The sequence below is a fragment of the Gymnoscopelus microlampas genome, assembly GCF_963454915.1.
Source record: "Gymnoscopelus microlampas genome assembly, chromosome: 7".
Classification (NCBI taxonomy): Eukaryota; Metazoa; Chordata; class Actinopteri; order Myctophiformes; family Myctophidae; genus Gymnoscopelus; species Gymnoscopelus microlampas.
Window position 1 is genome coordinate 20,562,523 of NC_139944.1, and position 25,703 is coordinate 20,588,225.

The window sequence follows — 25,703 nt, forward strand, 5'->3', positions numbered from 1 at the left end:
ATAAAGTGAGGCTGAAACAGAACAGAAATGCACAGGATGGGAAAGAAAGAGGCAAGGTACCAAGGTAGCAGAGTACGATGGCAGAGAGAAGACACAAAAAAACAACAACAGGAGAGCGTATGAGAGATAATAATGGGAGGGATCGTTTCTACCTACTTCTCTACCCAGACTCACCCGCTCTCCGGATCGTGGCCTCTTCTTCGGCCGAGTGGGCAAGGAGTCCTCCTTTGGATTGGTGTCAATGGCCCAGTAGGAGCCCTGCAGACAGGAGAGCGAACGTGTGAGCTCAGTTCACAACAGGATAGATTCACTTGCAGAGACACACTACAAAGGCAATGACCTGGTATCACGGGGATGTTAGTATTGGACTGAGGGACTTCCCCACTGGAAGGACATGACAGAGGAGGCTTCAGACTTTTCTTTGGCATCACTGCATAAAAGCTTTTGCTAATAATGTGCGCACTGCGAACGCACGGGTCTCTTCTGCTAAAATGAATGCAGTCTGTCTTCTTAACCCAAAGCTACGAGTAGAGAGTTGGGTGTTTACTGTATGTGTGTGTTAGTACGAGAGGCTAGGCTGCTCCTGAGTGAGTTTGTACAGTACACAGGCATTGAGGTGAACTGCTAGTGATGGTGGTTTGTGAAATGCTAAGCCTCTCCTGAAGCTGGACTTCCTCAGCCCAAGGTGTGTATGTTGCAGCCAGGGGTGAAGGCTCCTCTGCCGCAGACCCAGCAGCTTGGCAGCGCTATATAGCCCTGCCGTGTTGGCTTTCTTCTCAGGTCTGAGCTGGGCTAATCAAGGAGAGAATAGCTCGGGCTGGCTCTGGGGCTGCAGCAAGCAATTCCACACCCAGGCTGCATTATTTATCTCTGCATTCGGGCCCCATTTAATTTATTTTTCAATGGTGCTCCAACCCCCGAAGCCAAAAGCAACACAGCTTACAGTTGTTAAAAATGAGATTTTGAACCCTAAGGCCCTACAAGTTCAGAATTTTATTTTAAATATTTCATACGACCCGATAAAGTCCCAATTGTCAAGAGAAAGTGAGATCAGGACCTATACAATTATTTCCTTAGCAGAGAGAATAATTGATATTTCCCAAAGAAAATTCTCTGGGAAAAATCTGAGGCCATCCAGCAATCCATTTCTCAAGTACTGTATTCTATACAATAACGGGTTGCCCACTCTTGTTTGGTTCTTTCTTTGTTTCCCTCATGGCTCAAGAAACACTCCGGATTTTGCCGTGCACTTGCATTCACAACCGCTCCAATCATTAAAAAGAGAAAACCCAGGGCTGGCCTATATTCTTCAGGGGGCAAAATGATATGTTTTAATATTTTCAAGGCTTGGGGGTCAATTAACATTTTCCTTGGAGGGAGGAATTATTCACAGCGCAATCAAGCGGAGATGAAGAGACATTTCATAACGATGTGAGGCTAGAGTTAAAATGCTGAAAAACCTCATTACGCTTCCCCCATGTTCCTGACAAGAGGTTTTCAAACGCCGGACGGAGGACGTGAATGAGGGCACCATTAAGGTGAGATGCAGAAGCTTGCACGTGTGATCCGAGCGTGTCTCAGTGTTAATATTTAGCCGTTAACCGTTTCAATTAGAGCTCCTGGAGGCGACACAAACCGATGACTGTTAGAGAGAGCCAGGCAGGGTGACGTTTCTTTTAATTAGGCAAAAAGGAAAAAAATTAAAAGAGGATTCTTCCAAGTTCAACCCCTTGGGAAGGGAGTTTCTGCATTTCCCTGCTTGTCCCCCCCAGAGACTTACTACCAGAAAAAAACAAACCCACATAAAGAGTTGTTAAATTATTCACAAATATACTGCATTATACTGTAGCAATGCCTAGTGAGTCTATGGCGTCTGGTACTGTAGTGAAATTACAGTAAGCACTGTGCAGCATTGAAAAACAAAAGCTCTGCCGATTGTTAACAACTTAAGCTCTTTTTTTATACATTGGCGTTTTGAAAACAGACGATCTACAAGCTCACAACATGTTGCGATGTGCTGCATCACAAACTTGTAGATCTGCTATTTTTGTAAAACATTTGAAACATTTTGAAAATGTTTGCCTATAATGACATGCCCAAAATAGTGACGCCAGGGTTAATGTGTTAAAGAACAACCTCTGAAGGGAAATGACAGCACTATTTTTCAGTATATAATCGGTGTATATAAAAACGTATATGTTCCACGCTCAACCTTGTAATTACACTGGTTATCAGTCACTGCAGATCGATGCTAAAGTCCATGACATGAGGCCAGGTAAGATAAAATGTAAAAAAATGTAATGGAAGTAAACACTTCGCTTCGACTTCGCTTTCCCACCTCCAAGGTAGACAGGATATGCGTGCACACATGTGTACTGTACATACCAAGCATCATCTCTTACACAATCAGAGAGAGAGAGAGAGAGAGAGAGAGAGAGAGAGAGAGAGAGAGAGATATTGTGTGAGAGAGTGACATGCCTCTCCTATCTCATCCAACCAGGAGTTCTTATATCCCTGCCACATTACAATATTGATGCAACGAATCACGAGCGGCTAGCGCCTCTTTGAAGTTGTCTTCAGGGGGGGAAGGGAGTGAGGAAAATTCCAAATTAAACATTAAGGATGCGAGCATGTTGGCCATGCATTTGGAATGGGATCCATACAGCAATAGATTATTTTGTATTTAGTGGAGCAGGTCCCAGGAGTGTCAATATCAGAGGATTACAGCAAAACATGAAATTAGCATTCAGTCCCCATCCTCTACAGAGCTGAGCGTATCTCTTCATGCCTCTGTGTGTGTGTGTGTGTGTGTGTGTGTGTGTGTGTGTGTGTGTGTGTGTGTGTGTGTGTGTGTGTGTGTGTGTGTGTGTGTGTTTGTTGTCTGTGGGAGTGTGTACAATTATTTGTGTAGTTCCCCGAGCATGTGTAGTACACTCTCTGAGTGCCTGGATGGAATCTAGGTTAGGCTACATATGGTTAGACCTATGCAGCCCTTTATCACACTAAATATATGCTCGTAGACGCCAGATATACAAACGACCGAATACATCAGAGGACGTCCCTCGAGATTCTGAGGTAAAATAAGATGGGAAATAATATTTGGGTGGTCCTAGACACAAACTCTCCCACCTTAACATGCTGGTCTCTGTCTATACATCCATATAGGAAGGGGTAAGAGAGAGAGAGAGAGAGAGAGTATTGAAGCAAGTTAGATGACAACACCCAAGAGCAAGTGGGCTGCGGCGAGACTGTTGTAGCATTGCTCTACCATCCATTGGCATTTCACCACATCTCCTGGACTGCTTTGGTCTCAGAGAGGAGTTACATTTGCCATGCTATTTTGTAGGGGGCGGAAGGTTCATAATAGATTATGAGCATGCCATGCATTTCCAGACTGTCAGGGCCCTGGCAGCCGTTCAAAACTAACATTTTTCTACAGCAGATAACACGAGATGCAAAGTTTCGCAACAATAAGCTGCTGCTACATCCAAAAAACTGTGCATACTAGGGGATTCATTCCACTCAATCAGGCGTCACACTGAATCTATGTGGTTTCAGAGAAAAATAGGCAGATCAATGAATAAATAATGCATCTTACCTTCCCTGGGTCATCTTTGGAACGAGGCACTTTGAGAAAACACTTGTTCAATGACAGATTGTGCCGTATTGAGTTCTGAGAAGGGAGAGAAAGAGAGAGAGAGAGAGAGGACAAGGTTAGTAAACATGTAGCGAAAAAAGAAAAACCCTGCAATGTGGGAACAAGTGTGTTGTATCTGGATGGACAGAGAGTATCGGTGCCAGCAGCCGCGGAATCGCTACCAAGAAAGGCGGGCAACCTGTGGGCATGTAGCGGTCTATCATTTACATTTATTCACAACTCCTGTTGCCAAGGTCAGATGGCTTCGTCTGCCCGACCCCTGCGTGGTGCGCGGCCAACAACCGTGTCCAGATTTCACAGGGCACCAGACTGCATGAAGCCTCCACGCAGGAAACGATACATTTTGTTGACGCCTAGCAAGCTGCATTCTGGTGACAGAACATATCGAATTCCACGGGTGCCAAAAAAATATAAGCCAGAAGGAATATCCCACACTGGGATGTCTGCTGATAGCAAAGACTGATATTAATTAATGCTTCAGCACTGGGGTCCTGGGGGGGAGGGGGGAGGGGGGTCTAAATTATGTAGATCATTTTGGAAGTTAACTCATTACAGTGTTACAAGCTACTTCACGCCACTGGAGAAGAGGGGAGGAGGTTTTTAACCATCTGCCTGATGGAGGAGGCTGAAAACATTCATGATGCCTGCAGAGTGGTGCTGCTCAAGGCCTGGGTTAGCCAGTCACAGCCAGCGCCCCCCCAGAACCAGCTGGAGCCGGGCCAGAACGAGGCTTAGTGGAGCCACTGACTGCACGTTTCCCCTCTCCACTTTGTGGAGTAGTATTGACAGATGGCCGCTCTAAAAAGCTTTGGGATTCTCAGATGAGTTGAACGGACGCACGCGAGATAAGTAGTGTGTGTGTGTGTGTGTGTGTGTGTGTGAGAGAGAGAGAGAGAGCAGGCATGTTTGTGTGTGTGTGTGTGTGTGTGTGTGTGTGTGTGTGTGTGTGTGTGTGTGTGTGTGTGTGTGTGTGTGTGTGTGTGTGTGTGTGTGTGTGTGTGTGTGTGTGTGTGTGTGCATGTGCACGCGTGCGAGAGAGAGGCAGAGAGAGAATACGAAAAAAAGAGAGAGACCCCCGAGCACATTAGATTGGAGCTGCTTGTACATTACTATAGACAATTATACCTCAGGAGAGACGATAATGACAGCCTCGTTGTAATGCTGTCAATCTTGCTGTTGAAATCCCCCTGAAATGTCAATGCAATCCACGAGAAGTGGACCAGCTCTATTCTCCTATAAGCATATAATGGGGTGGAGGGGCGGTCCACAGTCAAACTGGCAGAAGGAAAGTGTGTGTGAAGACCTACCCTATACTGTGAAATCAAATTGTTTACACTATCAGAGTTAAAGTAACACTCCAGATTTTACCGCGTTGCCGAGGAATGGCTCAGTCTAATTGGATCAGAGACAACACAAAATCCCTAGCTTGGGTACCGACACAAAAGCAAAAGACGTTCTCATACATCGTTTACTGCCAGACTGGCCAACTAAACACACACAGGTTTTCAGACTAATGATAATCACAATCAGTCTAATTTAAATGTACTTTTATGGTAACATCTCAAAGACAGTTTAGTCTGTGGAAACTACAGAGATCATGATAATAAAGGATTCAAGGTAAAAAAGGAACAAATGTGTAGTTAGGTCACTAAAGCCGGATTTATACCACTTGCGCCAGTGTTGTTGCAATTCAACATTGGGAGCTTGAGCTCTTGAGCTTGTATATCAGGTATTTTCAACACACAACATGGTATAAATTAGGCTCAACACTCAATACTGTAGGTGCCTAGTGTTAAGTCCGTACTATACCCAATAAGTGATGGGCCTAGTGTTAAGGTTGCAGTATACTTTTTTTCCCCTTCAAACACAGACGTTATCAAATGTAACTCAATATCATAAACAGGCCTAGTGTTAAGGCCGTAGTATATTCAATACAGGCCTAGTGTTAAGGCTGTAGTGTACAAAATACGTGAGAGGCCTTAAAGGCTGTAGTATACTCAATAAGTGATGAGCCTTGTGTTAAGGCCGTATTATAATCGATAAGAACAAAACATTTTTTGGAACACTGCAGAGCAAAAAAGTGTAAAAGATTATTCTGCAGGAGTGTTTCCTCTCATGGTGGTTTGGACACACTATTTTCCCACACAGAGCCAACCCATGCGGTGGAGTATTTACACACAAGACTTGTCAGACAGGTGCGGGCGAGCATGAACATTTTTGGGTTTGCTCACAGCATAGCTGTGGAGCTCGGGGCCCAACTGCATGATAGAACTTATGAACCAGGCTTAGGACTAGACCATTGGTTCTCAAAGTGGGGCCCGGGGACCCCCAAGGGTCCCAGGGGGTCCCCAGCAAAATGTAATGACTAAAGCAGCACAATCATTTTAACCACTTTAACCTTTTATACTTTGGCCATTCAAAAATAGCAGATGTACAAGCTCATAGCGTGGCACGAGTGCCGTGCTATGAGCTTGTAGACCTATTTTTGAAAAATCGGGAAAATTTGTGCAAACCTTTGAATATATTTATTTTTTAAAGCGAACATTTGTACTCAAATCTTTGCTTCTGGGGGTCCCTGGAACAAAATATTTTCAGATGGGGGTCCACGGCCAAATACATAGCATTTTGGGGGTCCTTGACATGAAAAAGTTTGAGAACCACTGGACTAGACTATGTACGTCCAGGCCCCCCTTCTGCACGGACTGCGCTGTCAGCAACCAACCACGTCCACTACACATGAAATACTGTAACCTTGTGCTGTCAGACACTCTCTTGGATGGACTACATGCCACTGCTGCCTAAAAGCCTCACTACACAGACACACATTAGTGTGACTGAATAAAACAATGTGACCCCCAAGAGCGATACAATCATACATAGTGGATGGTGACAAACAGCTGTGAAGGGCCCTTTGTTTAGTATGCTATATGCTACTTTAAAACACTAAAAGATGCCTCCAGCAGGGAAAGGCCTCAGTGGGAGCCAGCGTGTGATGCAGACTTTGCGACATCATACAGTGCCACCCTTATGTCTGATTTATACTTTTATCTCTTGTACTTATACTTGTAAACACGACGACGCGTTGTGAGCTTGTAGATCAACTACTTTCGATGCACTACACTGGTTCAGCCAAGTACAAATCAGGCCTTTAGCACTTAAAACCATGTTCCTTTTACAACTCAATGAAAGTGTGTGTGTGTGTGTGTGTGTGTGTGTGTGTGTGTGTGTGTGTGTGTGTGTGTGTGTGTGTGTGTGTGGCATTCCCATGCTTCGGTGCCACAGGAACAGAAGCATTACCGTGCCTTCTGGTGGCCCTAAATCATTGATACAGTCAAGCAGGCAGGTTTACTTTTTAATGGACTCTCCCTGGCTGCTCTCCTCTCCTGACAAGGACCCCGTGCCCGTATGACGGGCTGCATTATATCAAGCACACTCTCTCTCCTCTCCGTCTGGGCCGGCACGGACGCCACTGGCTGGGGGTCATTTAATGCGAGAAGAGGTGAACCGGAGTGGAGTGAACTGAGGCGATTAAAAGTACATTATAATAACCACACTGGAGGCAAAATGTTGGAGGAGAACATGATGTGACCACATTTGAGGGGCCTTAGCGTCCTCCTTATAGAGTGGGGGGCAGGGCGGGCGGGGGGAGGGTCCTCCTGTAGAGAGTGTGTGTGTGTTTGTGTGTGTAATCATTCACCATAGCTTTTTGAATAGTTCTATATAATGCAATAATAGCGCGTGGTCGTCCCAAAATCCCAAGGAGCACCTGGACGTGTCTCACAGCACAGCTTTTGGGAGCCACTGATTCAGCTTAACAACACACAAATGTTTAACCCTTCCATTGTGTTAGGGTCTTTTTGGACCTGTTTTCAAGTTTGAATAGGTAAAAAGTACCCTTTACATTTCTTTATTGGAACGAGGCTTCATGATATCCTCAGAAATAGCCATTTTAACACAACAAAATTATTTATCATCATTTTAATTAATTCTGATGGTCTAAAAAAAAAAAGTGACACTTGTGGTGTTAGGGTCCGAAATGACCCGGCAAAGAGGTGTGGCTCAATTCCCCCCCAAATTGTCAATATTCAATGTTTACATGTTTGAGAGTGAGAGAGACTTGTCCTCAATTAGCATTTGCTATCAGGAGTAAAATAAAGTTTGAGTTTATGAAAAATAAATGACTTTTTACCTTCTATGGTATACGGGTCATTTCGGACCCTAACACCACTAGTGTCACTATTTTTAATAATTGTATCATTTTTTAAAGTTAAAAAACATTTTTTTTGAAGTGTGTTCTAATTGTTATTCTTAATTATTCTATAACATCATTATCCATTGCCTTCATTATAGGAAATTTAATGAGTGAATTTAAAAAAAAACGAGATATATTGAAAGATGAAACCCTAGCCCTAACCCAACATAATATTTTAAAAAGTTTTTACATGGATATGAATGCATTACAAGTCAGCTATGAGGTGGGAGGAAGAAAATAATGAAAATACTTATTTTTTGAGTATTTTGGGCTGATTTAAACACAATGCAAGGGTTAAGAACCAAAGTTCCCTACACACCGGGAGCGTGACGAATAAACGATCCGTCGGAGAACATTTCACATCAAACTATTCATTTGGTGATGATTCATTCACACAGGTTCATGCTTTTAACTCAACCTCGTTTTGAAATAAATGTGCGTTGCTTTATTGCCACGTAATATATATATATATATATATTTAATGTGTTTATTGGGTTTTTAAGATTTTTTTCTCCAAACACTATGACACAAACAGCAGTTTAAATTTAAACAGTGTTATACAGCTAAAGACGGATGCAGGTCTGTGCCGGAGCGGCAGAGAACCGACAGCCAGCAGACAGCAGGCCGAACCAGCGTGGAAGATGAAAGTGAAGTTAAGTAGTAGAGGTCAGGGAGGCCAGTGTGAGCGCTGGTAGACAAAGTGAGTCAGACACAGCTCTCTGCAGGGGGTCTGGCTCAAGTGCTGCCCAGCATCTACCTGCAACCACCGACAGAGCACTTCTCTCTCTCTCTGTGTGTGTGTGTGTGTGTGTGTGTTGGGGGGGGGGCATCTACACCCCACACACACACACACCAGAATGTCTCCCCTAACGAACGGTGGTGATTTAACGCGCCAGGACAGCAATGGAGACGAAAGCACCTCCACCACCTCCCCTCATCTAACCCCCACCATACCGAGGAGGCGGACATCATGGGGGGAAAAAATAGGTCAGGCTGACCTCTGTGTTCTCCGTGTCAGACGTTCAGAAGTGAGCTAAAGGGACAGGCTGTGTCAGACCACTGTTCCTCACACACGGGTGGGGGGGGGGCCTCCTGGCTTGCACACACTCTGAGACGCCCAGGGGAGTGCGCCCCACGCCGTGAGAGGTCGCGCATGTACAGCATGTGCGCCCAGAAACCGCTTGAACGCTGGGAACGGATGAGTGTGATACCCACACACACGCCGAGTCTCACACTTCTCATGCCCACACTCGGTCGCACTTCGTTTCTAAACGCAGTGCACATGCATGCATGCATGTATGTGGCTAGGGTGGGTGAGACAGGAATACGCTGGTTATGTGGGTTTTTTAAGAAGTGACAAGTGTGACAGTGTGGGTGTGAAAAGACCCGGTACAACACACACACACACACACATGCGCGCGCACGTGGAGACGCACCTGCACGTGCATGCACACAGCTGCTACCCTCAAACTTCCCACTCAGCATAAAGCCAGACGGTGAGCTATCGCTTGGTTTGTGGCTTCAGTTAAAACATTCATCATGTGACGAGGAGTTTAAGACGACCTAGAAGTGCTCTGAAAAGTGTTTAGATTCAACTACAAACAAAAGGAAACTTAAACACCCCTGGATTTGGAGCCTTGAGATCAAAGTGGGTTTTAATCTCCCCTGCCTGTCTCTGTGTGTGTGTGTGTGTGTGTGTGTGTGTGTGTGTGTGTGTGTGTGTGTGTGTGTGTGTGTGTGTGTGTGTGTGTGTGTGTGTGTGTGTGTGTGTGTGTGTGGCTGATCTTGCTGACTACAAGGCTGATCAGTTTCTTTTGCAAAACACGCGGCCACAAGTCCACATTGGATGAACACCAAAATATACATTCATAAACATAACATAACCAAAAGCCCCAGATCATGAACGTCTTAATGTCCGTGCAGCACATACAACTCAGTCCGAAGCTGTCATGTCTCAAGTCCCTTTTATACAGTTTTAGAGCAGAGGTTCTCAACCTTTTCCATGTCAAGGACACCCAAAGCGATGCGTATAATATTGGCCGAAGACTTTTGGACAAGATTTCGTGCCAGGGACCCCCAGAAGAAAAGATTTGTGTTGTTTAAATGTTTCCTAATTGTTCACATACTGACGCGATGCGACACATATGAGCTTGTAGATCGGTTATTTTTGAACAGGCGAAGTATAAAATAGGGTTAAAGTGGTTAAACTGATTGACACATTTTCCTTGGGACCCTCTCGAACCCCCTCTCAAGGACCCCTCAGGGTCTCCGGACCGGAGTGCTGTTCGCCAACGCATGCACCAAAACGTATAAATACAGCACCGTCTTGAAATACCAGATGGTTCTTGCAGATTTGAAAACAACATGTTTTGTGTGATTTGATCGTCGACATCCCTAATGACTTTAATGTTAAATGTCAAGTAAGGGATGTCTCTCTCTCTCCATCAGATCGCATGTGAACTGTCTGAGCTCTGTGTCCTGAGACTATGCTGCCATTGACATCATGTCAATTATACTCCAGTGCTTACTTCCTCTCGTCAAGGACTCGCAAAACCACCATTGGCAGTGATGGAAGAAGTACTCGCATGTATTACTTAAGTAAAAGTATCGATACTGCAATGTAGATAATACTCTGTTACAAGTAGAAATACCGTATTAAAAGTTTACTTGAGTAAAAGTGCAAAGTATCAGCATCAAGAACGGATGGCTGGCGTAGTGGCCGGGCACCTAGGCTGCTAATGCCATATAGTTATGGTGGAGTAAAAGTACAATATTTTCCTGAAGTGGGGCCGAAGTAAAATTACAGAAAATTGTAAATACTGAAGAAAGTACAAATACCTTACAATGATACTTAAGTACAGTACTTGAGTACATGTACTAGTTACTTTACACCACTGACTATTGGCCACCGGCCAGCAAAAACCCAACACTTACATCTCAAATCACAACCTTTGACTGGTGAAGACTTTGACTTCCATTACAGAGTAGGTTTAATGACAGCAATCTAACCCTAACACTTTGAAAGATGGAGAGGGGTAGACAGTGAATGTGTAGGGGGGAGAGAGAGAGAGAGACAGAGAGAGAGAAGGCGGAAGACAGTAGGGACGATGTACTGGTAATCACATGCTGCACTACTGTTTCAAGGCTCTAGGTAGTAATTTCACTGCATACATCGTTATTATTATTAGGAAATGCCTCCTGACGTAGATTTACTGGGCGCACCTTTCTAGTTGCCTTCTGTGTGTGTGTGTGTGTGTGTGTGTGTGTGTGTGTGTGTGTGTGTGTGTGTGTGTGTGTGTGTGTGTGTGTGTGTGTGTGTGTGTGTGTGTGTGTGTGTGTGTGTGTGTGTACGTGCAACAGGAAGCATGTTAAAAGTGTCAGGATGGAAACTAGCAGTTACATCACCAGGACGTCCTTTACAGAAGATTTATGCTCGATTCATACTTGGTTGCACGGCGTACCACGCACCGGAAATAGCTGATATACGAGCTTGTAGATCTGCTATTTCCGGTGAGGGACACCAGCGTGAAACCAAGTATAAATCAGGCTTAATGACGCTTTCAGCCGAACATTTGCAAACAGGAGAACTCGCAACTTCAAATTAAATCATCATTAAAGAGTACCCAAGTCCCAGGGTAAGTCTGTGACGTAGTCTAAGGCGAGGTTCGTTCAGGAGACAGTCGACATGATTCAGTGTCCAATCACGAAACAATTACTTTTAGAGCCTGATCTTTGAGTCTGATGCTGATCCCGAATGTTGGAGAGTCCACTCCTAGACCACCAATTACTATTGGTTTGACCAATATTTTGTCAAAAAGTGCATTGAAAAACTGAGATTTGAAGTTGAAGTTTCTAACATTTAACTTATAAGCAACAAAAATAAGCAGGCATAGAGGTAAATCAGCACCACTGCAGAGGCTACAAACAGTGTAGTGTTTTAGTTAAGCATCAGGCTCAGGACAGGTACAAGTAAAGCAGTGTTGTTTACATCAGCACCAAGCATCGCAGTTACAGTATAATACAGTAGGTAAACCTATGACAATAAAACCCAAAAATATTGGCCCATGGAAATCAGTTATCGATAGGGATAGTTATTGCTATTGGAAACACATAACTACTGCCCCTCGCCCATTACTAACCCACATTTTTTATCACCGTCTCATATACATTATTTTATTACATTTCTTTATTTGCGATTAGACAAGTCCCAGGGCAGTGTCGCCACTTTCAGTACAATGATGCTACTACTATAGTCTTGCCTCCGTCAGTCATACTACTTAGCCACAGGTCAATGAGAGGTCATGCTTTTTCTCACACAGTTGTTTGCTTTGTCTGGTTTCCTTCTCGTCTTTACAGTCACTTCATCATAGATATTTGAAGTGGCAACAAGGGCCAGGATAATCTTTCTCTTTACAAGACTGTTTTGTGTACCCATAAGCCCTGCAGTGTGGGCTCTCTTCTCCTTCAAAGTTCAAGTGAAAAGACATGTTTATTCAATGGAAATCGGGGTTAAACATAAAAGTAATATAAAGCCTGACCGATGTATCGGTCTGGTGCCAGTCAATCAGTCATTATCTGTTTTTTTTTTATGCAGCCGATGAGTCCCGATGCTTTAACCCCTTTCAACCTATCCTTATGTTTGGGAATGTCACTCTAGCCGATAATGTTCAAAAGCATTTTTTCAATAGGGCCTAAGCGGCTAAGCAATTATAAACAGATACTGATAAACTGAGCGATACATGGAGCATCTCCCTTGTAGGATGGATGGAGTGAGCACAGAGAGACCAAGCAGACAACCAAAGAGACTGGGAGTGAAGCTGCAGTGATAAGACGCAGGTAGGTGGGCTGTTGTATTTTTAGGCTGCTTTTAGACCTTATGGCACGTCCAGCGTCACACACCGTGCAGCAGGCGTGCACTGCGGCCTCAGAGACTTAGGCAGGGGTTACAGAATGTAGCGCCTTCACAAGCGGCTATTTGTAGTGGCCGTGGGAAGGAGTGCCGTGCAGGATAGCACTGCATGCACTCAGCAAGGAACCACTTCTCAACACCCCCCCCCAAAAAAAAACACCCCAAAAACACACCACATGGTCGGATGAACGCACACACACACACACACACACATACAAGAAGGTGTGAAGTAGAGTTTGTTGGGGTGCAATCACAGGCAGATTTAATCCTGTTAGCAGCGTGAAGAGAAGTGACCCTAAAGCCAGCGAAACGAGGCTCCTCTTTGATGGAAATAAGGACAGGGTGTTGTTATGAGCTCCACTTTTAACATTCGGCCAACCTGACCCGCGCCCCCCTCCATAACCTCCTGTGTTGTGTTCCGTATCACAATACGGTACGCTATTAACTAAGGCATACCAGGGTATTTTAGCAATCTGAAGGTATGATTTTCAATACCGACAAAAAAATTGAACCATAATACACTGCCACGTATACATTTATCTTGAGATGATTTCTTCCAACTATTAGCAAAATGATTTTATTCAGCTGCCAGTCTGTCACCAGTGACTCACGTCATCACTGTCCAGCCCAATGATGTGTCGGGACTCGGTATCCACCGCAGCAACAAGTGACATCGGATCCTCCAGCAACGTACAGTATGCTGAATCTATGGAAGGAGGTTCTATTCAGTATTCTATGGGCCATAAGTATCAAAACCCAGCAAGACAAATTGCCATATTGTTGGCACATATTGTATGCAATGCACAGTTGACTTGCCTTGCAAATTTGCATGTTCACGCATTATGCGCCTCAAAGTGAGTGTTCTTTCTGTGAGTCTGCCACGTGCAGAATGATGCACTTGACTCCTCATTATAGATAGCTCATGGACATCGGTTATTTGAAGGGCCTGCCTCTGCCTATCACCTGCTTTTAAAGTTCATTGTAGCCTTTGCTTGACATGACCTGACGAATATGTATTGACATCAAAACATTGTCTTCCTTTTATTTGCACCCTACACATTAAAAAGGCTCCAACTGTGTGAGTTGCTCCAGTGCCTTCATTCTTTTTGCTAGACTAATTGCACATTAGACACACTGCATTGTAGGCTGGACAATGTCATATATGCTACAATGACTTCTATCACCAGCAGCTTAGCCTTTACATTATTTGTATTATTATTATGATGTTTTCTTTACATAAATACCATCATATATACCACAGGGAAAAGTCAGGAAGGTATGAAAAAATAAATACCGCCCATGCCTAACACCTACAGTGCAGCATTGAGATACTCAAAGAGCCCCCGCAGTGGCAGAATTTAAGAGCAACGTCTGTTTCACCATTTTTAAAAATAATCTAAGTGTCAAGTAGTTTGATACAAAAGACAAAGGCGAGCATTCTTCGTCCGTGATTTATTTTGCCAAAGAATGCCGTTCTATCAATAATGCGGTCATGATATGGACCAAAGTGATTAGAACACCCAAAGAAGTCAGGTATAAGCCTCCATTGCTCTTTAGCATTCCTCAAGTGTTATAAAAAATAGCAATCTATCAACACAACTTTCGATCTGCACTACAAATCTCCCCAGCCTATTGGCCGTTAGTCTCCCTCTATACCCCATTCCAACAGAACAGCGCGTAGCGGTAGACACATGCCGCGGAGCTCTCCTGCTTTGAGCCAAGCTATAGTATACCGGGAGACCTGAAGCCCACACTGGAAAACCCATGAAGTCAACTATAACGATTTTTGACTTCATTCTTTTTCCAACCGGCTTCAAAGGCATTTGATCTGCCTCCCTTGGCATCTAGTAGCAGTGTGTTGGCATGCTAGGTTTTAAATCCCTTAGTCTGTCTCTGATCTTTACCTGCTTGTATGTTGTTTTAATAAAACATGAACGAGTGTTTGCTGCAGCAAAACGCATGCCAAGGTGAAAACCTGTAATGAATATAAGAACCTTATTACGCCATGAAAGGTGAGGTCTGGCTGGTGTGGTGAGAAAGACAAAAGCGAGGCAAACTAGAAAACCTGCAATCACGGTCAATAATTTTAGCCATGCAGGTCATGTGGCATAGCACACTGAGGTATTGTAGTAATTAAAACTCAACAGCCACTTCTGCAAAGTGAGACGATACTATGGGGATATTGTTCCCTCCTTCTTCACCAACAGTAAGCACTGGGCTAAATTAAATACATTTTTCATTTGTTAAGTTCATATCATGATGGCAATTCATGAAAGACGTTATATAAGTGGTTATATGCATGTAATCAGCAAAGATATGACATTATGGAGTCCTGTTAAAACACAGACGGATGATTCAAGGGCATCATTCTCATACTGTATGTACTGTAGCAATTACACTTTATGGAAATATTCTTTTAATATATTGAAGTTTAATATCCAATTAAATTAATTTGATTAAAACATATTTAAAATTTGTATTCACATATTCATGTTGTAGAATTTGTATTAATTTGTTTGCTTATAATTTAATTGTTCTCAAATAGAACATTACATTTGAATTTAATTTTTTTACAAAGTGTCAGTAATTGGTGGTCTAGGACTCTTCATAATCCTCTCGGCATCGGACCTAAATATCTGGCATCAGTCGGGCTCTAAAAGGTTCACCTTCGGATAATTTTCCAAGAGCTTCAGATGCAGAAAAGTATAATACTTCCACAGGCTTTCTTAAGCCCACGTACATATGTTAAATCCTGGGTACACCCACTGAGGAGGCATGAGAGCTGACAAACAAGGTGATGTGTTTACATCAGCAGCATATAGGTGGAACGTTTTCCGGAGGGGCAACTCCGCACCTCCCAACAGCAGGAGAGGTAAACGTTATGCAGAAGACGCCAATATATGCTTCATCAGCAGCACATGGATTGCGTGGGGAGGCGTTCAATTTAGACAGATTCTGACAAACGAACATCTTGAACGCCACTCGGCGGTTCCCGACAATATCAGTAAGCCTGGTTACAATCTACAGGCTTGAGCCATCTGTACGTCGACCAAAGCAATCCCAAAGATGTCTACGCAAACACAGAGTAATGGCCGTATCTGAGCTTTGCCCTGGTCTGACAGTGTGCGAGATCCTCCACAGCGCAGACTAAGTGTAGCAATCCAACTTTATCTATAAAGTAATTTTGGTGTGGGTAATCCAAGGATAGCTCAACCTGTAGTGCTCACACAATAGGCTGAGCCAACACAAAACCCCCATAGTTCTCAAGTGGCACATAAGAAGTGTATGAATGCCGCACCAAGGATGTTCCCTTTTCAACAGAAGCAGCAGGGTTAGAGACCAAAAACTCCAATAGAAGTGTGCTGAACTCCATCTCACTCAGCTGCGCATACACCCACATCCCCTCTCTCTTTGTTGCTTTAAGGCCAACCTTGGAATGGATGTGCGGAAATTCTAGACAACATTCAGAGTTCTAGGAGCACCCAAGGTTACAGGCCCGGCTTGAATTGCTACATTCGAAATTTGAGCATTTCCTTACAAATTTGGGTGGGGGGATAGGGAGTTTGGAGGATGGGTGGGTGGGTTGATGGTGGTGCCCATTTGAAAAGATGTGGGGAAAATGGACTTAACCACATTCACCTTCGCATCCCTATTCTGGGCAGGTCATAATAGGCCAGAAAAGCCACCATTCAGTGAAAATAGGCAAACATTCAGCAAAAATGGCAGATCTACTAATTGTAAATTGGCTTTTTTCGCTATTTGACGTACAACGTCAATGTTTAAGTGACTAATGCAACGCTGGATGACAGGTCAATGCTACAGTATGACAAAAGATTACAAGCCATTCATCTGAAGCCTCTTTCAATCAGTCCTTTAGAGAGCTCTCCCTAACAGCGTGCACGCACACACTCACACACACACACACACACACACACACACACACACACACACACACACACACTTAAAGGGCTTTCCACCTTGCCTGTGTTGTTGCTCCACTCACTAAACTACTTCCCATTGCACAGTAAGCAGTGTAAAGCCCAGGATGTCACACCCTACAGAAAAGCTCAAATTATTGCACACCAAGACCATGCACAATGACAAGCACTGCTCCATTAAGTGGATTACTTCAGAACATTCCTGACCTTTGACAGGCCGGTCAATGGCAGACTAGAGCCATGCAGAGTTGGAGGGGATGCAAACCATTTAAGTAAATGAGCGTAGGGGTGCAACACTTAAACGAACTAATCAATTTAATCAATTGTAAAAAATAATCAATTTAGAATGATTAATAATCGAAATTTCCCAAAAATAGAAATAGATAAAGTAGCTAACCTACAAGATCACAACACGCATTGTGACCTTGTAGATCGTTTTTTGATACTTTTGTGTGACACTATTGTGCGACGCCGTTTGTGCGACAATCAATTTTGTTGATTCCTATAAAACAAAAAATATCATAAAAACGTATTGATAATTTTATTAATCAAAAAAGTTATAGATATAATAAGATAATAAAGATAATCCATAGTTGCAGCCCTAAATGAAAAAATATATATATACAGTGGTGGGAGGTTAAGCCGATGGTCAATACAACATAGCAGACTCAAGGCATGACAATACTACACTGGAGACATGTCTGGAAAACGCAAGCACAACCTCTACTCCTATACCGGGTGTCTAAACTCATGATGAGTTAGCTCAGCAGAGAGGAAATAAAGTCAATTGACAGGTTTTCAAATGGGGAGAAACACAGCCCATACTGTTAGGCTCGGCCACTGGAGGCTAACTGGGAAACTGCTCAAGACTGACAGTATCAGTAAGGATAGACGCCTTCCACAGTACTCTAAATTGGGTCTGGTTCTCTGAGCAATGCTTGCTTGCATTTTTTTCTCCCATGTTACCATACAGGGCTTTCTCTCTCTCTCTCACACACACACACACACTCTCTCTCTCTCTCTCTGCCTTTTCCCCGTTCTGCAGAGGCGGTGCAAGGCCATAAGAGACGGGAGGCAAAGTGACATCCTCCAGTTTATCCTCCCTGAAAGCCTTCGCATGCTTTCAGTTCCACATGAGGGATCTGATGAAAGCCGTTTGTCAGTCTGCCACTTAATTATCAGCCAGCAGAGGAGCCTCTGATACCGTCCTCTGACAATGGCTCACAGCAGCCCACTGACGACGCTACCCACTAACAATGAGCGACTAACACTGCAGCGTCTAATGGTGGTGTGGTAGTGCCAACCACTTAAAAGAGTCAGACAAATTACGCAAACGGCACAGCCAGCCTTTTCTGTGCCTTTCCCCAGATGTCCCTCAACTGCAGTGATTCTCAATTTTTTTTTATATATCAGGGACCCCGGGTTTACTATGCAATAGGCCACAGATGAAATAGGCCACAGATCCCCATTTGATATGCCCATTTGATTATTTTTTAATTGTTCCTTTTACTCTGAGAGGGTCCAAATGGGACTAAATCCATCCGTAAGGGTCAAACTTTCTATCAATACTTTAGCTGGGGACCCCCTGGAACCCCCTCAAGGACCCTTGGGGTCCCCGGACCCCATGTTGAGAACCAGTGCTCTACTGCACAGGAAGGGAAAAACATATATTCAATATTATAGACCATGCGCGGCATGTTATCGGTGAGTTGAAATAAATGGAAACAGAGAAACAATAAGTCCTTGTTTGAAATGATATTAGCTCTGGCGGAGGGAAAAACAAAGCCTGGTTTGACCTTTTAGCCTATATTTCTCTGCATGTGTACACAAACATCACAGAGCTTACTGTATGCAGCTGCTCAATATGCACATTACCATGCGCCTGCAAATAAAACACGACGTCACCGCGCGCACTCCTTAACCTTCTTGCTTGTGTAATAGTTGTAATGTTCATTTGGCTGCTGACTGCTCAAAAAACAAATAGCGACTGCAGGCATATACCGCAATTACTCCAGCGTGGAGCGGGAAGCCAAAAAAGAAGTAATTTCCACGAGTTCTAACCTTACCGGGGGAAGCCAACTAGAAACTCTATATCATCAGAGTGAAATCAGGCATTCGTATTTCACATTCCCCGTCATGGTGGAGGGGAAAATGACGTGTCATCTATGATTGAAAAGCACCACAGACCGAGGGATCGGCCTCATCACGACCATGCTTGACTCGTCTGGCATCGTACAGTGTACTCGCCATGCCTGGCAGCTACTACACAAGACTACACGCATGATGTGTTCAGTTACACGACAAGGAAATCCCTAAACATATAGGAGAAATAGAGCAGCTCCATGGTCAGTGATGGACAGTAACCAAGCACATTTACTTGAGTATTGTACTACATTGCAAAGACAAATATTGTACCTTTTACTCCACTACTCTTCTAGGGGGGGGGGGGGGGTATGTGATGAATTAACCACTTAACCCCTTTCAAATTTAGTGAAAATACCAGATCTACAAGCTCACAACACGTCGCAAAGTTTCCTCAATTCCTCAATGTCAATACAGCAATGCATTGATATTAAAAATAAAATGTACTTTGTATTCAAAGAAGTATTTTTTAAAAACAAGTACTCCAGGAGTGACTCAAATACTGGGGTTGAATACTTTTTCCACCACCGTCTTCTCATTTGGGAACAGACAGGTAAGGAGAGTCTCTGTAAGATCGAGCCTAGTCTCTCAATGTGAAAGGCCTGAAGAGGCGTTATCTGAAACAAGCTATTAACCATCATCAACAGCCATTTAGACAAATCATTCACAGTAAAATCCTCAGTGTTCATTTAGTTTACACAGTTAAATGTAACACTGAGGATTTTACTGTGTACTGTACTTGATGAGGGTTGGCTCTTTCGCGATAACCTGTCCACTGGGAATGTAAAACATACAACTTTTAAAGGATAGATCTTTTTAACCACTTTCAACCTGGCGTCGCTATTTTGGGCATGTGATTAAAAATTTGCCTAGGCCTATATACAAAATTCGTACGCTGGTGTCGTATGCTGAAAATAGTTGATCTACAAGCCCAGATTGTGCGTGTAGATCTGCTATTTTTCATACAACAAAGCATCCCTATTCCACTAGCCATACTAAGTGAATATTTGGCACAAATAGCAGATCTAGCTTGTAGATCGGCTCTTTTCGGCGATAAGATTTGGTGAAGAGGGAAAAAAAGGAGCGGACCAAGTATAGATCCCTGGTGGACCCCGGGTAATGAAGTACAGCATATAGGGTTTAAGTGGTTAATGTGTACCTATTTCTTTCAACAACAACAAAAAAGTTAATCGAGGCCACACCACAGCAACCCCCTAAACCCACCCCATCACTATCCCCCAACAGTCCATTAGCCAAGTTAATGCCGAGCTGCCAGACTTACTGACCCATAAATAATACATTGCGGTGGTCAAGAGAGGCCAGACACCTCGGTGCACCCCTCCATCCCACTACACGGCCACATTAATGGACTAATTCAGATGCAATTAACTGGCAGGGAGAGGCTATGGCCTTGTGGCCGCCGGAGCACAGGCTGAAGGGCTCACAGCCAGGGCTAGGATAACAATCCCTATGCACACGCACACACACACACCATTTACATGCAGTGTGAAAGCCAGCACATTCACACAGAATCTAGCCTTAATAATCAGCAACTAGAGGGCCAAAGACAATCGGTGAAATATCACCCTAGTCACAGTACAGTAACACTCTATATGTTTATTCATAAAAATGCTGTTTATGTAGTGTCCTTGGGAAGTACAGAGTGTCCGCCTCTGCCAGTAAACCACCTGCACCTTACCTATAGCCAACATCAGCATCCGAGGACACAGTCTGAAATGCTTACACAGCCCCTCGCTCCAAAACTAATTTCATCGGTTTCTTTTTTGGCCGTTGTTTGTTAATGGAGGTTTTCGGCGGGATGAATTAACTGCAGAAAAACCCCCACTGAGGAGCGGTGACATTGACAAACGAGCAATTACAGGAGCGATATTCATGTGTCACATCCGCGGCCGGCATGACCCGCGATTAGCCCCGCTGATGCCGAATGCGAGATGTGAGAGTTTGTGCCTGTCAATACCGGCGCCTGGGACGGCCGCGCGGCCCGCGCTGGCATGTCATTCATCACGGGCTCCGCTCCGCTGCCACAGCTGTGTCACTAACCCCCTCATCCAACACCCCCCTCCCTCAGCCAGCTACCCTCCCCTCACAGACCGCTGACCCCGCTGAGGACGCGGCGGAGAGGACGATCAAATATCACTCTGGGAGTGGGAGAAGGAGGCAGCGGTCCATCCCGCTACACCGACAGGACCGACAGAGGACAAAAAGTACTTTCCCTACACATCCTCAGCCCTGCCGACGTCTTTATCGACAGTGTCGCTTAAAGCCAGGCGGCAGCCGAATCGTGCAAAGAAGACACAACACTCCTTTCATTCGGCAGTGATTGTGAACGGTAGAGTGAAGCCATTAGCCTCGGGGAGGCTGACACAAAGGGCGACAGAGGTTAAGTGATTACCATAGAGGGGAGAGAAGGATGGATTGAAACAACGACCAAATTAAACGACATCAGCCAGGCATGTTCTCACGATAATTACTTGCCGTGCAGATTTCATCAATATGCCAATCATCGGAGCGAGGCAAGGCTATTCTTCCTTTTTAGACTCGTAGTAGTGAATGACCAGCAAGCCAGGATGTAGAGGCTCTAATGCCGTGTTCCCAGTCAGTGTAACTCCATACTCGGTGGAGGGGCTTACCTCAGTCAAGCTGCAGAGTGCAGACCTTTGGCCAAATCAGCAGTCTCAGGTTGCCATAGACTTTGTGAAGGACGTGCTCCAGGCACTGCTACTTGGTCCTGTAGCATTTTCCCCTTTCATTTCCAAAAAGGAAACACTATGTGCATGCAAGAACCCTGGCAGATGAATTAACTGCAAAGCTGCACAGGAGGTAAACGCTTCTACAGGGAGAGCAGGCTACCTCAATTATGGATATTATTAATTATATCCAGCGAAGACCGGGATAAAAAGAAAGAGAAATATATCACAGTCCCACATGAAAAGTTACAAAGAAAACAAAGTTATCTACTTTTTTTCTCTTTAAGACATTTATGAAAATTGTATTTTGAGCGGATGGAAGTAGTAGGCCGTCCAGCCCAGCTTAGGCATATTTAACAGGGCAGATTCAGTGTTAAAAGCAGATTGCGAGGCCCGGGCTCTATTTATAGCTTGCAGAATTCATCATGGCTCAGTGCCTCTCCGTCTCCCTTATACCCCTCGCTCCCTCTGTCAGGGCAAAATCAGTTCACCTATAAGAGGCCGCACTCAGGGTTTACCATAACAATGAGGGTCCATGTGTGCGCTTTGAATTCAAAACAAGATAGCAACAACATGCTTTCATAAAGGGGTTTCTGTAAAAGATCTCACTGACATCTCAGTAGTGAATGAAGCCCTTAATGGCAAATAAAATTATATTAAGCTGTATACAACCAACGGGGGAAACTAGTACCATGCAATGGGAAAGCTACAGTAGTAGTGAAAATGCAAGAAAAACTAAAGGTAGGGTTTCCATTGAAACTCCTCTACCGAAGGAATGATGACTACAGGGTCTCGGAGCGGCTCCCAGCAGCCCTTAATTTTTCTCCTCAGAAGAACCTGAGAACCACCTAATGATTTTTCCAGTTATATGGCTTGTTTTTTAAGTGCCTCAAATTCCTCAGCAGTTCATAATTTTAACTACGACGCTGGGGTGATTTTCTCGCCCAACTGTCTCCACTTCAGGCTTCAGATCTGAGACAAAGCCAGGGCACAGCCCATTGGAGGTGATGATCTCAGTCACCACATAAACGAGCCGCTCTGGAAAAGACATGCAAAACCTCCTCCCTTTCTCTGGCTATGAAAGACTCATATCGGTCTCAGCAATATCAGTCAACCAAACCTGTACCCTCATGGCTTGACCTTCATCCAAAAGAGCATAACATTTCATCAAGCTAGGGTTAGGAGGAACTAGCTACCCAGGCCCTTTTTTCTTATGCAAATGATACTTTGTTGCTGCTCACAACTGACCCAATAATGCAGAGTACGAAATTATTATTATTTTTAAGAAATGCCTGAAACGATGACCCAGCAAGTGTGTATCCCCATCAAGAGGCGAAGGCTGCATCCGTGTCCGCTGCCATTGTAATAGTGCATTATTTGTATATCCAATGTATTACAAATGAATAATAATCGAAATAGAGTAGAACCAAAAGTGGCAGTCTAAGTGGTGAGTCTCCAACGGAGACAGTCAGGTATCAACTTAGTTTAATAGATCTCATTATCACAGTGCAGGAAGCACATTCAATCAATATGACTGATGGCTGTGCCTAACAACTTAAACGATGGACTGCTCCACCCCACATCATCGAGCAAAGACAGCAGGCAGGGGAGAAGAGCGTCGGGTTCAAAGACTCTCTCAAAGAATAACAGAACCTATAGATATAGGGGGGGCGACCTGTGGAAGTCACGGCCACGAGTGTGGAGAAGAGAGATACAGTTACATATAAAATTGAAGCCAAGAGCTCTGCACAGGCCTGCGGGACACGAGAGATTGACTCCAGAGCCCCGCGGCCTTTTTATGTTCTTTGCTGCTACAGTCGGCTCTTCACTCAGCAGAGTGTGGGGACAGCAAGCTCTTGCCAAATGCATCCGAGAATGGAGGCCTGCCAGCCTGCACTCCCCGCCCACTCTGCGGGGCAGAGCGTGAGCAGTGGGGCACCGGTAGGCGGGCGCAAGGTGAGGCTGGTGGGCGGACGGCCAGGCAGGAGCTTCCTGACACGGGAACCCGCCTCACAGCAGGATCAAACCGGCTGCCGAATGAATCACTACCACTCCCACCACCTGACAAAGTCAGCATCGAGGCCGACACACAGCCACTTCTGCTGTCTCCACAATTAACAAGCAATCTGGGAGAGGCAACAACAACAACGGGAAAAAAAAAAAACGCTAAAAATACCAGCGTGGAAAGCAGCTCACTCAGATTGCATCTCAAAAATACAGCTCGCTTCGCAGCGGACTTTGATACAACGTGAGAAATTGTCTTCTAAAATGCGATCATATCTTGGGAGGGTGCAGAGAAGAGAGGGTTGGAGTGTACGTCGAGGGGAAGCAGTGTAGCTCTCTAAATATGCATCTCAGCTGCTGAATAATTCAATATCAGCAAAGTGTTTTAAATTTTAAATGCTTGCTTTACAGCGTAATGATGATACAGGCTAGAGGAGCGGATGGAGGTATTGGAGACTACTAGGACTGAAGCAATTTTACACCTTCAGATTCCAGGCCCCGCAAACTTAAGCTTGAGGTGGGAGATAGGGCAAGGGAGCGCAATAAGCTCATACCTGACCGATCCCATTTAAATAGGCAACAGGAGCGGGGAAGGGATTTTCTGAGCTGTGGCTGTAGTCACGAGTGAGATGCAGGAACATTATCTCACGAGTAAATAATGTCCCGGAGGACCAGTACAGTAGCTCCCCAAACAGCTTCTCGTAAAATAGAAAAGTGCTCCAGGCTTCTATTATTAAGCCCCCAATCCAATGGGAAGGCCAACCTTTGATCTGTTTAGGGTGCTGTGTATTTGCATTTTATAATGAGATCAAAGAGGCAAGGTCCAGGGCCCCTGCGGAAGGCAGCGCGCTGTGCCCCATCTCTGCACACTGGACGATTTACAGACCAAAGCTATGTTTCCCCCATTAACAAGATCATGTAAGAGCTGCGGGCCTGAGGGAGAATGCAGGGGGAGACTCCACTGTTTGTTAGGCAATCAACAGCAGCCTACATTCTTCTCCTGTTAATTCTCTTTTCTCTGCGCACAGGTGCAGAAAAGGGGGGAATGGTGCCAGCAGCAACAATCTCCTCCACAGTCAGAGTTCAAGAGCAAACATTTCAAGCATTTTTAAACTGGTTGAGAATTGCTCCACATTTTCTTTGGCATTCTTCACCGGGGAGCAACACAGAGGGGAATGTACGCTCGTTGCCTGAAGTGAGACTACAGCCAAGAAAGGAGGGCTTGAGAAGACCATGGGGGTCAACGTGTGTGGGCGCTAGCGTTACGTGTCGTACTGTTGCCCAAGGCAGTGGTTCCCAACGCGTTCCTCAGGACCCCCGTGGTACTACTGGTTTTCCATCCTACTAGCATAGCATTCACCTAGCAATCACCTAGTGAATACTAGTTGGACCTGGTAGAATAGAACACCAGCAATACTACAGTAGGTGCTAAGGGTCCCATCATTAATAAAGTTGATATTTTTTTTGTTTTGGTTTCTCCATCCCCATGTAATGCGACTTTGAGTACCTAAAAAAGCGCTATATAAATCTGAGACATTATTATTATTATCATCAACCAACAGCTGCAGGTGTAGGGCAGGTGGTTTTCAGAGACCCCAAGTTGTCCTTGAAGGGCTTCCTCTTCAAAATGAGTATTTTAATTGTGACCACTAGTATTACCCAATGTAAGGGTAGGTAACGTAACAAACAATATCATACTTATTCAATCATTTCAAAACTATGTTCCTCAGCTAAACTTATATTAAATGGTCCGCCAAAATGTCAATTTGGGGGCCTGTGATAACATGTGAAACCTCCCAGGCCCTAGGGACCCCCATAGAGAATTGGAGAAAATCACACGTTAGCCCTACTAGCTTTGAAAGATCCGAGTTGGATAAACCAGAGCTTCGCTGTCATCATTTGTGGGTGCTCACATCTGCCACACGTTTTCTGTAGAAACTGATCAGATTAGATCCCATTTCGTAGCAGGATTATAAACCTGTTTTCTTGTAAACAGAGATTTAATGTCTGCAGATAACAGGAGCTTTTGCATGGACCAGATGACCCGTAATCCTCTAATATCCATACATTTACATGGATGTATGTGTGTGTC

General features: G+C 44.4%; 1 protein-coding gene across 2 annotated transcripts in view; it reads right to left on the reverse strand.

Moving 5' to 3' along the window:
- Positions 1–25,703, reverse strand: part of foxj3 (forkhead box J3) — an 83,573-nt gene that overhangs the window by 22,712 nt on the left and 35,158 nt on the right. For both annotated transcript variants that reach the window (XM_084063494.1, XM_084063493.1), the window contains exons 3-4: positions 3,599–3,673; positions 175–258 (exon numbers count right to left, since the gene is read on the reverse strand). In XM_084063494.1, coding sequence (XP_083919620.1) covers positions 175–258; positions 3,599–3,673 — 159 coding nt within the window. The remainder of the gene's footprint in view (positions 1–174; positions 259–3,598; positions 3,674–25,703) is intronic.